Source organism: Bufo gargarizans, chromosome 4 (assembly GCF_014858855.1).
Source record: "Bufo gargarizans isolate SCDJY-AF-19 chromosome 4, ASM1485885v1, whole genome shotgun sequence".
Lineage (NCBI taxonomy): Eukaryota > Metazoa > Chordata > Amphibia > Anura > Bufonidae > Bufo > Bufo gargarizans.
This window is the reverse complement of record NC_058083.1, coordinates 66,235,810-66,258,815: the sequence shown is the minus strand read 5'-3', so window position 1 is coordinate 66,258,815 and position 23,006 is coordinate 66,235,810. Positions and strand designations below refer to the sequence as shown.

The 23,006-nt window shown below is 49.3% G+C and overlaps 1 protein-coding gene across 2 annotated transcripts in view; it reads left to right on the top strand.

The window, feature by feature from the left end:
* The window catches only part of LOC122935332 (zinc finger protein 513-like), a 71,730-nt gene that overhangs the window by 17,125 nt on the left and 31,599 nt on the right, over nt 1–23,006 (top strand). The window contains exon 2 of one of the 2 annotated variants that reach the window (XM_044291098.1): nt 9,993–10,115. The exons of the other annotated variant lie outside the window; for it this stretch is intronic. Within the exon in view, the coding sequence (XP_044147033.1) occupies nt 9,993–10,115 (123 nt within the window). The remainder of the gene's footprint in view (nt 1–9,992; nt 10,116–23,006) is intronic. 2 annotated transcript variants of the gene reach the window in all.

Below are 23,006 nucleotides of genomic sequence, written 5' to 3'. Positions count from 1 at the left end.
AGACAGCATCCTCTGAGATGTCAGGAGATAGTCAATCCGGGACCATGACCCCCGGGCATGGGAAAAATGAGTATATTCGCGATCCTCTGGATGGTGGTATCGCCAGGTATCACAAAGACCTGTATTTTGTATCCGAGGGAGCAACGTCTGGGCCTGTTTCTGCGGGGTAACATTTTCCAAAGCCCCTCGCTTCCTATCTTCCTGTTCGTTATGTACCCTATTAAAATCACCCGCCACCAGCAGCATCTGTGAGTCTTCTCCCAAAATGTCTTTCTCCAACGTAAAAGTCAGTCTGAGAGGTGTTGGGGGCATAGACATTTTGTAGAACTATCTGACCGGAGAATCAAGGCTTATTCGCATCCACCTCCCCTGGGTGTCAGTGGACATGGAGCGAATCTCGTATTGCAAGCGTTTGTGAAACAAGACCATAATACCCGCCTTTTTGCCCACTGAGGGTGAACCTACTACTTGACCCACCCATAGTCTACGCATCCTAAAAAAATCAACCTCTTCTAAATGGGTCTCCTGCAGGAGCGCCACATCTACTTTGAGTTTTTTGAGATGACGCATCACCGCCATACGTTTAGTGGGGGATCGTAGGCCCTTGACGTTCCACGTGACTACACGCATAGTAATTTCACTATATACTCGTTCTCTGCAGGAGAAGCCACCAAGAACTGGTCAACACTGAATATCACATATTGGTACCAAGGTATCTGCACCCTAACCACATCCAACTTAGTGTTCACCCCCATCCCTCCCTCCCACCCATAACCCCCCACCCAGCCCCACAACATAGATAAAGCAATTGTCGACTTCACTTTTTTCGCACATCTAACAGTGTAGTAGTTGTCACTACCTACTTCAAACATCATTAGCTATCCCTTAATATACACCGTTCCCCGGCCCATAGTATTCGGCATAATCAATGGGTTTTAACACATTAACAAAAATGAACCAAAAGTCCAATGCTATCTCACGTGACTCTCCAGGACGACCTAATCATATTTCAACGATATCCGGTGCTGTCCATATTCAACTTGGATTCGCTCCCAGGTGTTCTGGCTCCGTAGATCTGGGCCCCAATCTCTACCCGACTTCTGGGTAGCTCCTCTCCCTCTGGCCGAGGAAGTTGATCGCTGGGAGGATGGATGCATCAAATCAGAAAATAAGGGATCCGAGTCCAGCGACCCCAATGCTTCTCCCGGCGAAAGGAACATGTCAACTGTCCCATCTGGACGAAAAATCCTCAGGGTTGCAGGGTAAAGTAAGGCGAACTTGACCTTGTTGCGAGCAAGAGCCGAGCATACTTGCGAAAATTCACTCCTGCGCTTAGCCACTTCTGCTGAGTAATCGCTAAATAGGAGGATCTTATAGCTGCTCTAGGCCTCATGTTGTTGGAACGCGAACCTGCTGGCAACGACGGCCCCAAACGGTGCGCCCTCTCCACTGTACAAGTGCCACGCAGCCCCAGTGCTTGTGGGATCTCTACCTCACAAATATCAACCAATTGGGTCGGAGAAATCGATTCCGGAAGGCCGATGATCCGTAGATTACTTCTCCTGGATCGGTTCTCCAGGTCGTCTAACTTCTCCTTCAGGTACTGGTTATCTCGCAGGAGGTCGCTGACACTCTTCTGAGTCTTCTCCAGATCCTCCTCCACTACTGCCACTCTTTGTTCCACCTCAGCTATCTGAGAGGTATGTTGCGCCACATCAGACTGCAGTTGTTGCAGGGCCGAGGAGACCGTGGCTTCCAGGGAGGCTTTAATGTCCGGAGCTAGCAGTTTAGCCACTTCTATGGCTATAGATTTACAAGAGGCTGTTAATTCATCAGCCGAGGTTAGACAGCTCTCTCCTTCTTCCTCCTCTGAACCCGATGCCTCCGCACTTCTCTGGGTCGACTGCGAGGATGAGCGGGTAAGCCTGTGCCGCTTTTCAGCCACCGGCGCCATTTTGCCCCTGGCCTTCAGGTCGTCACCCGCCGAGAGTGGTGTCCGCGGTTCTTTCTGAGAGCCGCCTCTGACAACGAACTTCTCCATAGGTGCTCCCCACAATACACGGGAGGTCTGAGGGTACCTTTCGGTCCCGGGATGCGGCGGCTCTCTAGGTTATTGGGCCGATCGAACGGAGAGCCTCTCACTCACGTCTCTCCATGTGCGCCGGAACCGGAAGTCCGAGTCCAAGTGTTTCATCCTCTGAGTCTGCTAAGTCCTAGTGTTTCATCCTCTGAGTCTGCTGAGTCCAAGTGTTTCATCCTCTGAGTCTGCTAAATCCAAGTGTTTCATCCTCTGAGTCTGCTGAGTCCAAGTGTTTCATCCTCTGAGTCTGCTGAGTCATAGTGTTTCATCCTCTGAGTCTGCTGAGTCCAAGTGTTTCATCCTCTGAGTCAGCTGAGTCCAAGTGTTTCATCCTCTGAGTCTGCTGAGTCATAGTGTTTCATCCTCTGAGTCTGCTGAGTCCAAGTGTTTCATCCTCTGAGTCTGCTGAGTCCTAGTGTTTCATCCTCTGAGTCTGCTGAGTCCTAGTGTTTCATCCTCTGAGTCTGCTGAGTCCAAGTGTTTCATCCTCTGAGTCTGCTGAGTCATAGTGTTTCATCCTTTGAGTCTGCTGAGTCCAAGTGTTTCATCCTCTGAGTCTGCTAAGTCATAGTGTTTCAGCCTCCGAGGCTCCTTTCCCCCGACTTTATCACACATAAGGGTTAGTATGGACTTGTCTTTGACTGGTGAGGTTCTAGTGGGAGTTATGACTCGCCGGAAGCCATCGACTTTTCATTTTTACTAAGGTTGCTTGTTCCGTAATTCATTAGAGCCTGGCTTAGTGCACAGATCTTCCTTTCTGGTGCCTATTACCTGCTCTTCGCTGTATCTTCAGTTTCGTAGAAATCCTGTTGTCACCCCTATGTTGTATGACAAGGGTGACGAGCGGTGGCATGGAGAATGGCATTAGCAGTGGAGGCTTTTACCATTAACCTTGTAAAGAGTGGGTCAGTTTTCATTTTTTTTCTCACTGCTTTTCATGACCTATAAATTGAAAAAAAAAAAACATTTCTATCATGGTTTTCTGTTTATGGCGTTCACTGTGCCCTCAAAATGACATGCCGACCTTGTTCTGTGGGTCGATACCATTACGGCAATACCACATTTATATAGTTTCTATAAGGGTTTACTACTGCCAAAAAAAAATAAAAATGTTTAAAAAATGTTTTCTTTTCATCACCGTATCCTGACAACCATAACTTTTTTTTATATTTTTGTCTACAGAGATTTGTGATGGCTTATTTTTTGTCAGGCGGACTTTAGTTTTTATTGTTACCATATTAGGGTACATACTACTTTTTGATCACTTTTTATAAATTTTTCTTTTGATGGGAGGTCAACTTGACCCAACAACATTGTGGTGTTCACTGCACCCAATAAATAATTTGTATATATTTGGAAGTGGTGGTACCTATTATGTTTAATTTTGTAGTATAGTTTTTTATGTACATTTAGGAAAGGATTTACATTATTTTAAATTTTATGCCTCTTTTTAAACTTTTTCTATATATTTTTTGCTGTATTGTACTGCAATATAACATGCAATTGTTGCCGGCTGCCTGTCAGGTCGTGCCTTGGACACAGCTTTTCGGGCAGTTCACTATGAAAGCAGCGGGGGCCTTCCGGTTGGTCATGGAGGGTTAAGGGGTTAATATCGTCATCTCACGGTCAAATCCCGAGAAACTATTTCCTGGGGGTTGAAAGAGAAAGTAAAATGATGCCCCAAGGAATTAGGATTAATACTGTCTTCAGTCTGGTGTGGTCGCTACTCTGTCCCTCCAAATCTTAAAGGGATAATCTGGGTTCAGAGCTGAACCCAGACATATCCCCGTCTTTCCACACTCAGCCCCTCTGACTGAATCGCCCAGGACAAGGGCTTTTTCTGCAGATCAGGTGACGTCCCAGGCTCTCCATGGGTAAGCTAGGTGGAGACTTCCGCCTAGCAATGAGCCCGGTGACGTCACCGGCACTACTGGGCGGGCTTTAGCACTGCCCTAGCCTGTAAAACGGCTAGGGCAGCACTAAAGCCTGCCCATCAGTGCCAGTGATGTCACCAGGAACAAGCCTCCGTCTAGCAGTGCAAAATGTAACTCTGCCCCATCGCGGGCAAAAAAAAAGGTGGGTGTGAGTACGTTCAGACCAGAAGGTGAGATGGGGGTAGCCTGAGGTGCTTCTCTCACCCTCAGTCAGCCACAGGGAGCCATGTCTGCCGACTCTAGTGACTGACTGGGGGTGAGAGAAGCCTTTAGTCAGTTTGTGCTGGCAGCTCACTCTCAGACAGCGCAGTGCCCCCTTAGGGACGCATGGCGGCGGGGGTTAATCGGAACAGGATGCCCGTCATTCAGCGGGCATCCTGTCAGAACGACGGGGGGTTTATGTGACCCCCCCGTATCGGCGATCGCCGCAAACCGCAGGTCAATTCAGTTTGCGGTTTTACCTGCGGTTCCGGCGGCGATCGGCGGTGCCATCGGGTCCCCATGCGGCTGTGGGGGGGACCCGATGTCATGGAAGGCAGCGCGATGTCTAAGGAAGGCATTGCGCTGCCTTCCGGTGAAGAGCCTGTGAGATCCAGCCCCCTGGATCTCACAGGCCGGAAGCTGTATGAGTAATACACACGGTATTACTCATACAGCCAATGCATTCCAATACAGAAGTATTGGAATGCATTGTAAAGGAATATACCCCCCAAAGTTCAAGTCCCAAAGTTGGACAAAAAATAAAGTGAAAAAAAAGTTGAAAAAATAAAGTTTCCCCCCCCCAAAAATTTAAGTTTTAAGTAAAAATAAACAAAAACTTCATTTTCCCCAAATAAAGTTAAAAAAAATTGGTAAAAAATAGGGGGGAAAAAAAGTATACATATTAGGTATCGCCGCGTCCGTATCGACCGGCTCTATAAACATATCACATGACCTAACCCCTCAGATGTCACCTTACATCACAAAAAGTACAACAGCTAGCGATCAAAAAGGCGTTTGCCCACCAAAATAGTACCAATCTAACCGTCACCTCATCCTGCAAAAAATGAGCCCCTACTTGAGACAATCGCTCAAAAAATTAAAAAACTATGGCTCAGAATATGAAGACACTAAAACACCATTGTTATTGTGTAAAACTTACATAAATAAAAAAAAAAGTATACATATTTGGTATTGCCGCGTTCGTATCGACCGGCTCTATAAAAATATGTCATGACCTAACCTCTCAGATGAACACCGTAAAAAATTAAAATTGTGCTAAATAAACCATTTTTTGTCACCTTACATCACAAAAAGTGTAATAGCAAGCGATCAAAAAGTCGCACGCACCCCAAATCAGTGCCAATAAAACCATCAACTCATCCCGCAAAAAGCATACCCTACCCAAGGTAATCACCCAAAAACTGAAAAAATTATGGCTCTCAGACTATGGAAACACTAAAACATGATTTTTTTTGCTTCAAAAATGAAATCATTGTGTAAAACTTACATTAAAAAAAAAAAGTATACATATTAGGTATCACCGCATCCGTGACAACCTGGTCTATAAAAATACCACATGATCTAACCTGTCAGATGAATGTTGTAAATAACAAAAAATAAAAACGGTGCCAAAACAGCTATTTCTTGTTATCTTGCCTCACAAAAAGAGTAATATAGAGCAACCAAAAATCATATGTACCCTAAACTAGTACCAACAATACTGCCACCCTATCCCGTAGTTTCTAAAATGGGGTCACTATTTTGGGAGTTTCTACTCTAGGAGTGCATCAGGGGGGCTTCAAATGGGACCTGGTGTCAAAAAAACCAGTCCAGCAAAACCTGCCTTCCAAAAACCGTATGGCATTCCTTTCCTTCTACGCCCTGCTGTGTGCCTGTACAGCAGTTTACGACCACATATGAGGTGTTTCTGTAAAATACAGAATCAGGGCCATAAATATTGAGTTTGGTTTGGCTGTTAACCCTTGCTTTGTAACCGGAAAAAAATTATTAAAATGGAAAATCTGCCAAAAAAGTGAAATTTTGAAATTGTATCTCTATTTTCCATTAATTTATGTGGAACACCTAAGGGGTTAACGACGTTTGTAAAATCAGTTTTGAATACCTTGAGGGGTGTAGTTTCTAGAATGGGGGTAGTTTCTAGTTATGTAAGCCTCGCAAAGTGACTTCAGACCTGAACTGGTCCCTAAAAATTTGGTTTTTAAAAATTTCAGAAAATTTTCAAGATTTACTTCTAAGCCTTGTAACATCCCCAAAAAATAAAATATCATTCCCAAAATGACCCAAACATGAAGTAGACATATGGGAAATGTAAAGTAATAACTATTTTTGGAGGTATTACTATGTATTATAGAAGTAGAGAAATTGAAACTTGGAAATTTGCAATTTTTTACAAATATTATTATAGAGATCCGCTCACCCCTGCTCTCTCAAGGTAGGTGCACCAACCAAATTTGAGACACCCCTCAAAATTGGATTAAATATAAAAAAAGAAATATGGATGGGCACTCGTATATGGAATTAAAGGACAGGATTTATTGAAACATACAAAAAAGACAGCAATAAAACAATAATAAAAGATATATAAAATATAGAAATTATTTTCTAAGCAGAGGCTATCCAATCCAGTTGATCTCACTGGAATATGTTCCAGTACTAGGTGTATAGAAGAGGTCACACTGGATAGGCGGCCTCTACCAGAAAAAACAACTTATTCAATCTTCTATACCCTTAAAAATGCATTAAACATTGTAATCCTATGTCCAAATAAAATGCACTTGAGTATTCTACGTTGATGTATTAACCTAAGTGAATAGACTATTATGAGAACACAGATATATCAACTATGTTTCCTATTATGAATACACAATAACACTGTGTGTGTCAATTTGTATCCTATTAAGTAAGCGCAGGTATCGCTAATGTCCCGGTAACTTCTCCTGTGAGACTGGCAATCTTTGTAAAGAGTGTGAGTCTCTATATATTTCCAATGCAGTTCAAGCGGAGGGGTTAAGATGAAATGGCCAAATATAGATCGTCAGTTTCTTCGGTCTTATTAACCTACTGCCTCTTGATTCTTTACCCACTATGTGGGCTTACCTTTTGCCTGATTTTCTACTTTCCTGGGAGTAAAAAGACGGTCTCTGCTCCGTGCTGTAAGCCGGCGTCCCGGCTATAGAGTCCGTCACGCCCCACGTGTGTTGCGCAGCTACTTCCAACAGCTGACTTGGTATAGGAGCTGCGTGCTTGTAATCTCAGGCGCAGGTTAGATGACGTATTGGAGATCTTTTCCAAAATAGTGGCAGTTGTTCCTCTTTAAAGTGCACTTTTCTTTCATGAAGAGCGGGGTATTCTTCTAATTAATCACCAAACGCGTTTCGGGGAGACGCTGTCCCCTTCCTCAGTGTGCCACTGAGGAAGGGGACAGCGTCTCCCCGAAACGCGTTTGGTGATTAATTAGAAGAATACCCCGCTCTTCATGAAAGAAAAGTGCACTTTAAAGAGGAACAACTGCCACTATTTTGGAAAAGATCTCCAATACGTCATCTAACCTGCGCCTGAGATTACAAGCACGCAGCTCCTATACCAAGTCAGCTGTTGGAAGTAGTTGCGCAACACACGTGGGACGTGACGGACTCTATAGCCGGGACGCCGGCGTACAGCACGGAGCAGAGACCGTCTTTTTACTCCCAGGAAAGTTGAAAATCAGGCAAAAGGTAAGCCCACATAGTGGGTAAAGAATCAAGAGGCAGTAGGTTAATAAGACCGAAGAAATTGACGATCTATATTTGGCCATTTCATCTTAACCCCTCCGCTTGAACTGCATTGGAAATATATAGAGACTCACACTCTTTACAAAGATTGCCAGTCTCACAGGAGAAGTTACCGGGACATTAGCGATACCTGCGCTTACTTAATAGGATACAAATTGACACACACAGTGTTATTGTGTATTCACAATAGAAAACATAGTTGATATATCTGTGTTCTCATAATAGTCTATTCACTTAGGTTAAAACATCAACGTAGAATACTCAAGTGCATTTTATTTGGACATAGGATTACAATGTTTAATGCATTTTTAAGGGTATAGAAGATTGAATAAGTTGTTTTTTCTGGTAGAGGCCGCCTATCCAGTGTGACCTCTTCTATACACCTAGTACTGGAACATATTCCAGTGAGATCAACTGGATTGGATAGCCTCTGCTTAGAAAATAATTTCTATATTTTATATATCTTTTATTATTGTTTTATTGCTGTCTTTTTTGTATGTTTCAATAAATCCTGTCCTTTAATTCCATATACGAGTGCCCATCCATATTTCTTTTTTTAATTTTTTACAAATCTTTGCTAAATTTGGTATTTTTTTTATAAATAAAAATGAATTATTTTTACTTCATTTTACCAGTGTCATAAAGTACAATATGTGACGGAAAAACAATCTCAGAATGGCCTGGATAAGTCAAAGCATTTTAAAGTTATCAGCACTTAAAGTGACACTGGTCAGATTTGCAAAAAAATGGCCAAGTCCTTAAGGTGAAATAGGTCTGAGTCCTTAAGGGGTTAAGGAAGTCTGTGTAGTGACCGGGCCAAACAATGGGCGGCACAAAGGGATTGGTCTGACCAGATAAATTACTGTTCTTATAGATGTTGGCTTAAAGGGGTTATCCAATATCATAAACAGACCCCCTTGTGCCGGGCCCCTTTAGAGTAAATGTACTTACCTGGATCCCCCGCTCCTTCTGCTTCTCCCTGTACACGGGGATGAGCCTTCCTAGCGTCACCCCCGATGCTAGGGAGGCTGGTCCCTGTCCCCGCCTGCCATTGGCTGGTCCCCCCCCGACACCGGATGTTTTCATCCGTGTACAGGGAGAAGCAGCGGTGCAGGGGCCCGGAGCGGGGTAAGTATGTTCCCTGTGAGGGGCCGGGCACATGGGGGGCTGTTTATGATATTGGATAACCCCTTTAAGATGGGGAGAACATACTTCTGGAGCCCCAGTGATGCTCCAGAAATCTGGAGACTAAATTATTGAACAGGGCAGCATTATGTTTTTGTAAATGGTTCATAGGTGTCAGGGATTGGCTGCAGCGTCGACGCCAAAAAAGCAGAGACGTACTTAGTTGTGACAGATTGGGTGTTGGTTACCTTTCATATTCCAGACTGGTTATCTTCCATATTGTTCTCGGGACTGATTGGTTGTACCTGAGCTTTTATATAAGGCACACCATGTCACCTGTATGCTAACAGGACCTAATATATGTACACATGTCCTGCTTATGTGTACCCCGATATATCTACACCACATTTCCTGCTTATGTGTGCCCTTATAGATTGGGAAGAAAGGGATGTAAATGAGCTCTTAACAAGCTCCGCTTCTGATGCCACCAGATGTAAGGCAGCTATCCTTTAAGTCCAGAGGCCTTGAGACATGACTCAGATATTTAATAAGCCAGCACCTTATCTTAGATGTTTTGGGGTGATTGCCCCTCATCAGAGCAGAGAGAATTGGCTTAACTAGGTGAGAGGCCTGTCTCAAGGCCTATTTATAGGGTCGAACATTGACTTCTAGGATAGCTGCCTTACCTCTTTAGCATCAGAGGCGGAGCTTATTAAGAGCTCATTTGCATACCCTTTTCCCAGAATTCCAGAGGAGCATGTATAGCCTATAAGTCTCTAAGACTAAGGCACTCTCTCCCCAAGGAGAGATAGTACAAGCCTCCTACCAAACCCTTGAGATTTACACTGTATGTCCTGCTTATGTATACACCAATATATCTACCCGCATGTCATGGTTATCTCAACTCCAACATATCTTCACCCCATGTCCGTCTTACGTGTACACAGATACATACATAATGAATACATTGCGTCCTTCTGCTTATATGACCCTAGTTACATACCTGGGCCGCGAGCAGTGACAGGCGGCAGGTGTGCCATCTCGTATTGCCTAGGAAGTAATAGGCTCTCTCTATATCAGGGGGAAGTGAGGAGCCTCTGGATCCCAGCAGTCTAGTACTTGAGTCCGATCTCTTACTTGTTGATGAACTGGAGCTGTCAGACAGCAGCGAGCAGCTCCTCTCCTTCTCCAAAGACTCTGAAGGTGAGTGATGTCTGGGTCTAGAGCTCAGGGTTTAGAGGTACCACTCAAAACAACAGGGACAATGACCATGGCACCAAGCTGACTGGCTCCAATGAGGAGAGAGCTGACAGTGCTTACAATAAGAACTTGCACTCTACAGGAGAGAGGACCCCACTGACCATAAATGCTAAAAGGCTGTGGAGGTGGACACAGGTTCTGGTCAGAAGTGCTAATATTTTGGAAGATAGTTATCAAAACTAATACAATATAAATTTTCAGAGGACTTCTTAAAATAAAGCAGCAACCTTTGGCTTCTTTTAGACAAGTGTGATGTGGCTCAGGAGAAGCCTTACAGACAGGAGCGCAGATCATAGACATGGTTCAGGAGAAGCCTCGCAGACAGGAGCGCAGATCATAGACATGGCTCAGAAGAAGCCTCGCAGACAGGAGTGCAGATCATAGACATGGCTCAGGAGAAGCCTCGCAGACAGTAGCGCAGATCATAGACAGCCAGGAGAAGCCTCGCAGATAGGAGCGCAGATCATAGACACAACTCAGGAGAAGCCTCGCAGACAGGAGCGCAGATCATAGACACAACTCAGGAGAAGCCTCGCAGACAGGAGCGTAGATCATAGACACAACTCAGGAGAAACCTCGCAGACAGGAGCGCAGATCATAGACACAACTCAGGAGAAGCCTCGCAGACAGGAGCGCAGATCATAGACATGGCTCAGGAGAAGCCTCGCAGACAGGAGCGTAGATCATAGACACGGCTCAGGAGAAGCCTCGCAGACAGGAGCGCAGATCATAGACATGGCTCAGGAGAAGCCTCGCAGACAGGAGCGTAGATCATAGACACGGCTCAGGAGAAGCCTCGCAGACAGGAGCGCAGATCATAGACACAACTCAGGAGAAGCCTCGCAGACAGGAGCGCAGATCATAGACATGGCTCAGGAGAAGCCTCGCAGACAGGAGCGCAGATCATAGACACAACTCAGGAGAAGCCTCGCAGACAGGAGCGTAGATCATAGACAAGGCTCAGGAGAAGCCTCGCAGACAGGAGCGTAGATCATAGACACGGCTCAGGAGAAGCCTCGCAGACAGGAGCGCAGATCATAGACACAACTCAGGAGAAGCCTCGCAGACAGGAGCGTAGATCATAGACACGGCTCAGGAGAAGCCTCGCAGACAGGAGCGCAGATCATAGACACAACTCAGGAGAAGCCCCCAGACAGGAGCGCAGATCATAGACACAACTCAGGAGAAGCCTCGCAGACAGGAGCGCAGATCATAGACACGGCTCAGGAGAAGCCTCGCAGACAGGAGCGCAGATCATAGACATGGCTCAGGAGAAGCCTCGCAGACAGGAGCGCAGATCATAGACATAACTCAGGAGAAGCCCCCAGACAGGAGCGCAGATCATAGACATGGCTCAGGAGAAGCCTCGCAGACAGGAGCGCAGATCATAGACACGGCTCAGGAGAAGCCTCGCAGACAGGAGCGCAGATCATAGACATGGTTCAGGAGAATTCTCGCAGACAGAAGTGCAGATCATAGACACAGCCAGGAGAAGCCCCCAGACAGGAGCGCAGATCATAGACATGGCTCAGGAGAAAACTCGCAGACAGGAGCGCAGATCATAGACATGGCTCAGAAGAAGATTCCAGACAGGAGCGCAGATCATAGACATGGCTCAGAAGAAGATTCCAGACAGGAGCGCAGATCATAGACACAACTCATGAGAAGCCTCGCAGACAGGAGCGCAGATCATAGACACGGCTCAGGAGAAGCCTCGCAGACAGGAGCGCAGATCATAGACATGGCTCAGGAGAATTCTCGCAGATAGAAGTGCAGATCATAGACACAGCCAGGAGAAGCCCCCAGACGGGAGCGCAGATCATAGACATGGCTCAGGAGAAACCTCGCAGACAGGAGTGCAGATCATAGACATGGCTCAGGAGAAGCCTTGCAGACAGGAGCGCAGATCATAGACACAACTCAGGAGAAGCCTTGCAGACAGAAGCGCAGATCATAGACATGGCTCAGGAGAAACCCCCAGACAGGAGCGCAGATCATAGACAAGGCTCAGGAGAAGCCTCGCAGATAGGAGCGCAGATCATAGACATAACTCAGGAGAAGCCTCGCAGACAGGAGCGCAGATCATAGACACAGCCAGGAGAATCCTTACAGACAGGAGTGCAGATCATAGACATAACTCGGGAGAAGCCTCGCAGATAGAAGCGCAGATCATAGACACAGCCAGGAGAAGCCTTGCAGACAGGAGCGCAGATCATAGACATGGCTCAGGAGAAGCCTCGCAGACAGAAGTGCAGATCATAGACACGGCTCAGGAGAAGACTCCAGACAGGAGCGCAGATCATAGACACAGCCAGAGGAAGCCTTACAGACAGGAATGCAGATCATAGACACGGCTCAGGAGAAGCCTACAGACAGGAGCGCAGATCATAGACACTGCTCAGGAGGATCTCGCAGACAAGAGTGCAGATCATAGACATGGCTCAGGAGAAGCCTCGCAGACAGGAGCGCAGATCATAGACATGGCTCAGGAGAAGACTCCAGACAGGAGCGCAGATCATAGACACAGCCAGAGGATGCCTTACAGACAGGAGTGCAGATCATAGACACAGCCAGAGGATGCCTTACAGACAGGAATGCAGATCATAGACACGGCTCAGGAGAAGCCTACAGACAGGAGCGCAGATCATAGACACTGCTCAGGAGGAGCCTCGCAGACAGGAGCGCAGATCATAGATACTGCTCAGGAGGAGCCTCGCAGACAGGAGGGCAGATCATAGACATGGCTCAGGAGAAGCCTCGCAGACAGGAGTGCAGATCATAGACATGGCTCAGGAGAAGCCTCGCAGACAGGAGCGCAGATCATAGACACGGCTCAGGAGAATCCTCGCAGACAGGAGTGCAGATCATAGACATGGCTCAGGAGAAGCCTCGCAGACAGGAGCGCAGATCATAGACATGGCTCAGGAGAAGCCTCGCAGACAGGAGCGCAGATCATAGACATGGCTCAGAAGAAGATTCCAGACAGGAGCGCAGATCATAGACATGGCTCAGGAGAATCCTCGCAGACAGGAGTGCAGATCATAGACATGGCTCAGGAGAAACCCCCAGACAGGAGCGCAGATCATAGACAAGGCTCAGGAGAAGCCTCGCAGATAGGAGCGCAGATCATAGACATAACTCAGGAGAAGCCTCGCAGACAGGAGCGCAGATCATAGACACAGCCAGGAGAAGCCTTACAGACAGGAGTGCAGATCATAGACATAACTCGGGAGAAGCCTCGCAGATAGAAGCGCAGATCATAGACACAGCCAGGAGAAGCCTTGCAGACAGGAGCGCAGATCATAGACATGGCTCAGGAGAAGCCTCGCAGACAGAAGTGCAGATCATAGACACGGCTCAGGAGAAGACTCCAGACAGGAGCGCAGATCATAGACACAGCCAGAGGAAGCCTTACAGACAGGAATGCAGATCATAGACACGGCTCAGGAGAAGCCTACAGACAGGAGCGCAGATCATAGACACTGCTCAGGAGGATCTCGCAGACAAGAGTGCAGATCATAGACATGGCTCAGGAGAAGCCTCGCAGACAGGAGCGCAGATCATAGACATGGCTCAGGAGAAGACTCCAGACAGGAGCGCAGATCATAGACACAGCCAGAGGATGCCTTACAGACAGGAGTGCAGATCATAGACACAGCCAGAGGATGCCTTACAGACAGGAATGCAGATCATAGACACGGCTCAGGAGAAGCCTACAGACAGGAGCGCAGATCATAGACACTGCTCAGGAGGAGCCTCGCAGACAGGAGCGCAGATCATAGATACTGCTCAGGAGGAGCCTCGCAGACAGGAGGGCAGATCATAGACATGGCTCAGGAGAAGCCTCGCAGACAGGAGTGCAGATCATAGACATGGCTCAGGAGAAGCCTCGCAGACAGGAGCGCAGATCATAGACACGGCTCAGGAGAATCCTCGCAGACAGGAGTGCAGATCATAGACATGGCTCAGGAGAAGCCTCGCAGACAGGAGCGCAGATCATAGACATGGCTCAGGAGAAGCCTCGCAGACAGGAGCGCAGATCATAGACATGGCTCAGAAGAAGATTCCAGACAGGAGCGCAGATCATAGACATGGCTCAGGAGAATCCTCGCAGACAGGAGTGCAGATCATAGACATGGCTCAGGAGAAGCCTCGCAGACAGGAGCGCAGATCATACACATGGCTCAGAAAAAGCCTCAAAGACAGGAGTGCAGATCATAGACATGGCTCAGGAGAAGCCTCGCAGACAGGAGTGCAGAGCATAGACATGGCTCAGAAGAAGATTCCAGACAGGAGCGCAGATCATAGACATGGCTCAGGAGAAGCCTCACAGACAGGAATACAGATCATAGACATGGTTCAGGAGAAGCCTCGCAGACAGGAGCGCAGATCATAGACATGGCTCAGGAAAAGCCTCAGACAGGAGTGCAGATCATAGACACGGCTCAGGAGAAGCCTCCAGACAGGAGTGCAGATCATAGACATGGCTCAGGAGAAGCCTCGCAGACAGGAGTGTAGATCATAGACACGGCTCAGGAGAAGCCCCCAGACAGGAGCGCAGATCATAGACATAACTCAGGAGAAGCCTCAGACAGGAGTGCAGATCATAGACACGGCTCAGGAGAAGCCTTGCAGACAGGAGTGCAGATTATAGACATGGCTCAGGAAAAGCCTCAGACAGGAGCGCAGATCATAGACACGGCTCAGGAGAAGCCTCCAGACAGGAGCGCAGATCATAGACATAACTCAGGAGAAGCCTCCAGACAGGAGCGCAGATCATAGACACAGCCAGAGGAAGCCTTACAGACAGGAATGCAGATCATAGACATGGCTCAGGAGAAGTCTCGCAGACCAGAGCGCAGATCATAGACAGCCAGAAGAAGCCTTACAGACAGGAGGGCAGATCATAGACACGGCTCAGGAGAAACCTTGCAGACAGGAGCGCAGATCATAGACACAGCCAGAAGAAGCCTTAGAGACAGGAATGCAGATCATAGACACGGCTCAGGAGAAGCCTACAGACAGGAGCGCAGATCATGGACAAGACTCAGGAGAAGCCTCGCAGACAGGAGTGCAGATCATAGACATGGCTCAGGAGAAGCCTCCAGACAGGAGGGCAGATCATAGACATAACTCAGGAGAAGCCTCCAGACAGGAGTGCAGATCATAGACATAACTCAGGAGAAGCCTCCAGACAGGAGGGCAGATCATAGACATAACTCAGGAGAAGCCTCCAGACTGGAGTGCAGATCATAGACACGGCTCAGGAGAAGCCTCACAGACAGAAGGGCAGATCATAGACATAACTCAGGAGAAGCCTCCAGACAGAAGTGCAGATCATACACATGGCTCAGGGGAAGTCTTACAGACAGGAGTGTAGATCATAGACATGGCTCAGGAGAAGCCTCCAGACAGGAATGCAGATCATAGACATGGCTCAGGAGAAGCCTCCTAGACAGGAGCGCAGATCATAGACACGGCTCAGGAGAAGCCCCCAGACAGGAGCGCAGATCATAGACACAGCCAGAGGAAGCCTTACAGACAGGAGTGCAGATCATAGACACAACCAGAAGATGCCTTACAGACAGGAGCACAGATCATAGACACGGCTCAGGAGAGGCCTTACAGACAGGAGTGCAGATCATAGACAGCCAGGAGAAGCCTCCAGACAGGAGCGCAGATCATACACACAGCCAGAGGAAGCCTTACAGACAGGAGTGCAGATCATAGACATGGCTCAGGAGAAGCCTCACAGACAGGAGCGCAGATCATAGACAAGGCTCAGGAGAAGCCTCGCAGATAGGAGCGCAGATCATAGACATAACTCAGGAGAAGCCTCGCAGACAGGAGCGCAGATCATAGACACAGCCAGGAGAAGCCTTACAGACAGGAGTGCAGATCATAGACATAACTCGGGAGAAGCCTCGCAGATAGAAGCGCAGATCATAGACACAGCCAGGAGAAGCCTTGCAGACAGGAGCGCAGATCATAGACATGGCTCAGGAGAAGCCTCGCAGACAGAAGTGCAGATCATAGACACGGCTCAGTAGAAGACTCCAGACAGGAGCGCAGATCATAGACACAGCCAGAGGAAGCCTTACAGACAGGAATGCAGATCATAGACACGGCTCAGGAGAAGCCTACAGACAGGAGCGCAGATCATAGACACTGCTCAGGAGGATCTCGCAGACAAGAGTGCAGATCATAGACATGGCTCAGGAGAAGCCTCGCAGACAGGAGCGCAGATCATAGACATGGCTCAGGAGAAGACTCCAGACAGGAGCGCAGATCATAGACACAGCCAGAGGATGCCTTACAGACAGGAGTGCAGATCATAGACACAGCCAGAGGATGCCTTACAGACAGGAATGCAGATCATAGACACGGCTCAGGAGAAGCCTACAGACAGGAGCGCAGATCATAGACACTGCTCAGGAGGAGCCTCGCAGACAGGAGCGCAGATCATAGATACTGCTCAGGAGGAGGCTCGCAGACAGGAGGGCAGATCATAGACATGGCTCAGGAGAAGCCTCGCAGACAGGAGTGCAGATCATAGACATGGCTCAGGAGAAGCCTCGCAGACAGGAGCGCAGATCATAGACACGGCTCAGGAGAAGCCTCGCAGACAGGAGCGCAGATCATAGACATGGCTCAGAAGAAGATTCCAGACAGGAGCGCAGATCATACACATGGCTCAGGAAAAGCCTCAAAGACAGGAGTGCAGATCATAGACATGGCTCAGGAGAAGCCTCGCAGACAGGAGTGCAGAGCATAGACATGGCTCAGAAGAAGATTCCAGACAGGAGCGCAGATCATAGACATGGCTCAGGAGAAGCCTCACAGACAGGAATACAGATCATAGACATGGTTCAGGAGAAGCCTCGCAGACAGGAGCGCAGATCATAGACATGGCTCAGGAAAAGCCTCAGACAGGAGTGCAGATCATAGACACGGCTCAGGAGAAGCCTCCAGACAGGAGTGCAGATCATAGACATGGCTCAGGAGAAGCCTCCAGACAGGAGTGCAGATCATAGACATGGCTCAGGAGAAGCCTCGCAGACAGTAGCGCAGATCATAGACATGGCTCAGAAGAAGCCTCGCAGACAGGAGTGCAGATCATAGACATGGCTCAGGAGAAGCCTCGCAGACAGTAGCGCAGATCATAGACAGCCAGGAGAAGCCTCGCAGATAGGAGCGCAGATCATAGACACAACTCAGGAGAAGCCTCGCAGACAGGAGCGCAGATCATAGACACAACTCAGGAGAAGCCTCGCAGACAGGAGCGTAGATCATAGACACAACTCAGGAGAAACCTCGCAGACAGGAGCGCAGATCATAGACACAACTCAGGAGAAGCCTCGCAGACAGGAGCGCAGATCATAGACATGGCTCAGGAGAAGCCTCGCAGACAGGAGCGTAGATCATAGACACGGCTCAGGAGAAGCCTCGCAGACAGGAGCGCAGATCATAGACATGGCTCAGGAGAAGCCTCGCAGACAGGAGCGTAGATCATAGACACGGCTCAGGAGAAGCCTCGCAGACAGGAGCGCAGATCATAGACACAACTCAGGAGAAGCCTCGCAGACAGGAGCGCAGATCATAGACATGGCTCAGGAGAAGCCTCGCAGACAGGAGCGCAGATCATAGACACAACTCAGGAGAAGCCTCGCAGACAGGAGCGTAGATCATAGACATGGCTCAGGAGAAGCCTCGCAGACAGGAGCGTAGATCATAGACACGGCTCAGGAGAAGCCTCGCAGACAGGAGCGCAGATCATAGACACAACTCAGGAGAAGCCTCGCAGACAGGAGCGTAGATCATAGACACGGCTCAGGAGAAGCCTCGCAGACAGGAGCGCAGATCATAGACACAACTCAGGAGAAGCCCCCAGACAGGAGCGCAGATCATAGACACAACTCAGGAGAAGCCTCGCAGACAGGAGCGCAGATCATAGACACGGCTCAGGAGAAGCCTCGCAGACAGGAGCGCAGATCATAGACATGGCTCAGGAGAAGCCTCGCAGACAGGAGCGCAGATCATAGACATAACTCAGGAGAAGCCCCCAGACAGGAGCGCAGATCATAGACATGGCTCAGGAGAAGCCTCGCAGACAGGAGCGCAGATCATAGACACGGCTCAGGAGAAGCCTCGCAGACAGGAGCGCAGATCATAGACATGGTTCAGGAGAATTCTCGCAGACAGAAGTGCAGATCATAGACACAGCCAGGAGAAGCCCCCAGACAGGAGCGCAGATCATAGACATGGCTCAGGAGAAAACTCGCAGACAGGAGCGCAGATCATAGACATGGCTCAGAAGAAGATTCCAGACAGGAGCGCAGATCATAGACATGGCTCAGAAGAAGATTCCAGACAGGAGCGCAGATCATAGACACAACTCATGAGAAGCCTCGCAGACAGGAGCGCAGATCATAGACACGGCTCAGGAGAAGCCTCGCAGACAGGAGCGCAGATCATAGACATGGCTCAGGAGAATCCTCGCAGATAGAAGTGCAGATCATAGACACAGCCAGGAGAAGCCCCCAGACGGGAGCGCAGATCATAGACATGGCTCAGGAGAAACCTCGCAGACAGGAGTGCAGATCATAGACATGGCTCAGGAGAAGCCTTGCAGACAGGAGCGCAGATCATAGACACAACTCAGGAGAAGCCTTGCAGACAGAAGCGCAGATCATAGACATGGCTCAGGAGAAACCCCCAGACAGGAGCGCAGATCATAGACAAGGCTCAGGAGAAGCCTCGCAGATAGGAGCGCAGATCATAGACATAACTCAGGAGAAGCCTCGCAGACAGGAGCGCAGATCATAGACACAGCCAGGAGAATCCTTACAGACAGGAGTGCAGATCATAGACATAACTCGGGAGAAGCCTCGCAGATAGAAGCGCAGATCATAGACACAGCCAGGAGAAGCCTTGCAGACAGGAGCGCAGATCATAGACATGGCTCAGGAGAAGCCTCGCAGACAGAAGTGCAGATCATAGACACGGCTCAGGAGAAGACTCCAGACAGGAGCGCAGATCATAGACACAGCCAGAGGAAGCCTTACAGACAGGAATGCAGATCATAGACACGGCTCAGGAGAAGCCTACAGACAGGAGCGCAGATCATAGACACTGCTCAGGAGGATCTCGCAGACAAGAGTGCAGATCATAGACATGGCTCAGGAGAAGCCTCGCAGACAGGAGCGCAGATCATAGACATGGCTCAGGAGAAGACTCCAGACAGGAGCGCAGATCATAGACACAGCCAGAGGATGCCTTACAGACAGGAGTGCAGATCATAGACACAGCCAGAGGATGCCTTACAGACAGGAATGCAGATCATAGACACGGCTCAGGAGAAGCCTACAGACAGGAGCGCAGATCATAGACACTGCTCAGGAGGAGCCTCGCAGACAGGAGCGCAGATCATAGATACTGCTCAGGAGGAGCCTCGCAGACAGGAGGGCAGATCATAGACATGGCTCAGGAGAAGCCTCGCAGACAGGAGTGCAGATCATAGACATGGCTCAGGAGAAGCCTCGCAGACAGGAGCGCAGATCATAGACACGGCTCAGGAGAATCCTCGCAGACAGGAGTGCAGATCATAGACATGGCTCAGGAGAAGCCTCGCAGACAGGAGCGCAGATCATAGACATGGCTCAGGAGAAGCCTCGCAGACAGGAGCGCAGATCATAGACATGGCTCAGAAGAAGATTCCAGACAGGAGCGCAGATCATAGACATGGCTCAGGAGAATCCTCGCAGACAGGAGTGCAGATCATAGACATGGCTCAGGAGAAACCCCCAGACAGGAGCGCAGATCATAGACAAGGCTCAGGAGAAGCCTCGCAGATAGGAGCGCAGATCATAGACATAACTCAGGAGAAGCCTCGCAGACAGGAGCGCAGATCATAGACACAGCCAGGAGAAGCCTTACAGACAGGAGTGCAGATCATAGACATAACTCGGGAGAAGCCTCGCAGATAGAAGCGCAGATCATAGACACAGCCAGGAGAAGCCTTGCAGACAGGAGCGCAGATCATAGACATGGCTCAGGAGAAGCCTCGCAGACAGAAGTGCAGATCATAGACACGGCTCAGGAGAAGACTCCAGACAGGAGCGCAGATCATAGACACAGCCAGAGGAAGCCTTACAGACAGGAATGCAGATCATAGACACGGCTCAGGAGAAGCCTACAGACAGGAGCGCAGATCATAGACACTGCTCAGGAGGATCTCGCAGACAAGAGTGCAGATCATAGACATGGCTCAGGAGAAGCCTCGCAGACAGGAGCGCAGATCATAGACATGGCTCAGGAGAAGACTCCAGACAGGAGCGCAGATCATAGACACAGCCAGAGGATGCCTTACAGACAGGAGTGCAGATCATAGACACAGCCAGAGGATGCCTTACAGACAGGAATGCAGATCATAGACACGGCTCAGGAGAAGCCTACAGACAGGAGCGCAGATCATAGACACTGCTCAGGAGGAGCCTCGCAGACAGGAGCGCAGATCATAGATACTGCTCAGGAGGAGCCTCGCAGACAGGAGGGCAGATCATAGACATGGCTCAGGAGAAGCCTCGCAGACAGGAGTGCAGATCATAGACATGGCTCAGGAGAAGCCTCGCAGACAGGAGCGCAGATCATAGACACGGCTCAGGAGAATCCTCGCAGACAGGAGTGCAGATCATAGACATGGCTCAGGAGAAGCCTCGCAGACAGGAGCGCAGATCATAGACATGGCTCAGGAGAAGCCTCGCAGACAGGAGCGCAGATCATAGACATGGCTCAGAAGAAGATTCCAGACAGGAGCGCAGATCATAGACATGGCTCAGGAGAATCCTCGCAGACAGGAGTGCAGATCATAGACATGGCTCAGGAGAAGCCTCGCAGACAGGAGCGCAGATCATACACATGGCTCAGAAAAAGCCTCAAAGACAGGAGTGCAGATCATAGACATGGCTCAGGAGAAGCCTCGCAGACAGGAGTGCAGAGCATAGACATGGCTCAGAAGAAGATTCCAGACAGGAGCGCAGATCATAGACATGGCTCAGGAGAAGCCTCACAGACAGGAATACAGATCATAGACATGGTTCAGGAGAAGCCTCGCAGACAGGAGCGCAGATCATAGACATGGCTCAGGAAAAGCCTCAGACAGGAGTGCAGATCATAGACACGGCTCAGGAGAAGCCTCCAGACAGGAGTGCAGATCATAGACATGGCTCAGGAGAAGCCTCGCAGACAGGAGTGTAGATCATAGACACGGCTCAGGAGAAGCCCCCAGACAGGAGCGCAGATCATAGACATAACTCAGGAGAAGCCTCAGACAGGAGTGCAGATCATAGACACGGCTCAGGAGAAGCCTTGCAGACAGGAGTGCAGATTATAGACATGGCTCAGGAAAAGCCTCAGACAGGAGCGCAGATCATAGACACGGCTCAGGAGAAGCCTCCAGACAGGAGCGCAGATCATAGACATAACTCAGGAGAAGCCTCCAGACAGGAGCGCAGATCATAGACACAGCCAGAGGAAGCCTTACAGACAGGAATGCAGATCATAGACATGGCTCAGGAGAAGTCTCGCAGACCAGAGCGCAGATCATAGACAGCCAGAAGAAGCCTTACAGACAGGAGGGCAGATCATAGACACGGCTCAGGAGAAACCTTGCAGACAGGAGCGCAGATCATAGACACAGCCAGAAGAAGCCTTAGAGACAGGAATGCAGATCATAGACACGGCTCAGGAGAAGCCTACAGACAGGAGCGCAGATCATGGACAAGACTCAGGAGAAGCCTCGCAGACAGGAGTGCAGATCATAGACATGGCTCAGGAGAAGCCTCCAGACAGGAGGGCAGATCATAGACATAACTCAGGAGAAGCCTCCAGACAGGAGTGCAGATCATAGACATAACTCAGGAGAAGCCTCCAGACAGGAGGGCAGATCATAGACATAACTCAGGAGAAGCCTCCAGACTGGAGTGCAGATCATAGACACGGCTCAGGAGAAGCCTCACAGACAGAAGGGCAGATCATAGACATAACTCAGGAGAAGCCTCCAGACAGAAGTGCAGATCATACACATGGCTCAGGGGAAGTCTTACAGACAGGAGTGTAGATCATAGACATGGCTCAGGAGAAGCCTCCAGACAGGAATGCAGATCATAGACATGGCTCAGGAGAAGCCTCCTAGACAGGAGCGCAGATCATAGACACGGCTCAGGAGAAGCCCCCAGACAGGAGCGCAGATCATAGACACAGCCAGAGGAAGCCTTACAGACAGGAGTGCAGATCATAGACACAACCAGAAGATGCCTTACAGACAGGAGCACAGATCATAGACACGGCTCAGGAGAGGCCTTACAGACAGGAGTGCAGATCATAGACAGCCAGGAGAAGCCTCCAGACAGGAGCGCAGATCATACACACAGCCAGAGGAAGCCTTACAGACAGGAGTGCAGATCATAGACATGGCTCAGGAGAAGCCTCACAGACAGGAGCGCAGATCATAGACAAGGCTCAGGAGAAGCCTCGCAGATAGGAGCGCAGATCATAGACATAACTCAGGAGAAGCCTCGCAGACAGGAGCGCAGATCATAGACACAGCCAGGAGAAGCCTTACAGACAGGAGTGCAGATCATAGACATAACTCGGGAGAAGCCTCGCAGATAGAAGCGCAGATCATAGACACAGCCAGGAGAAGCCTTGCAGACAGGAGCGCAGATCATAGACATGGCTCAGGAGAAGCCTCGCAGACAGAAGTGCAGATCATAGACACGGCTCAGTAGAAGACTCCAGACAGGAGCGCAGATCATAGACACAGCCAGAGGAAGC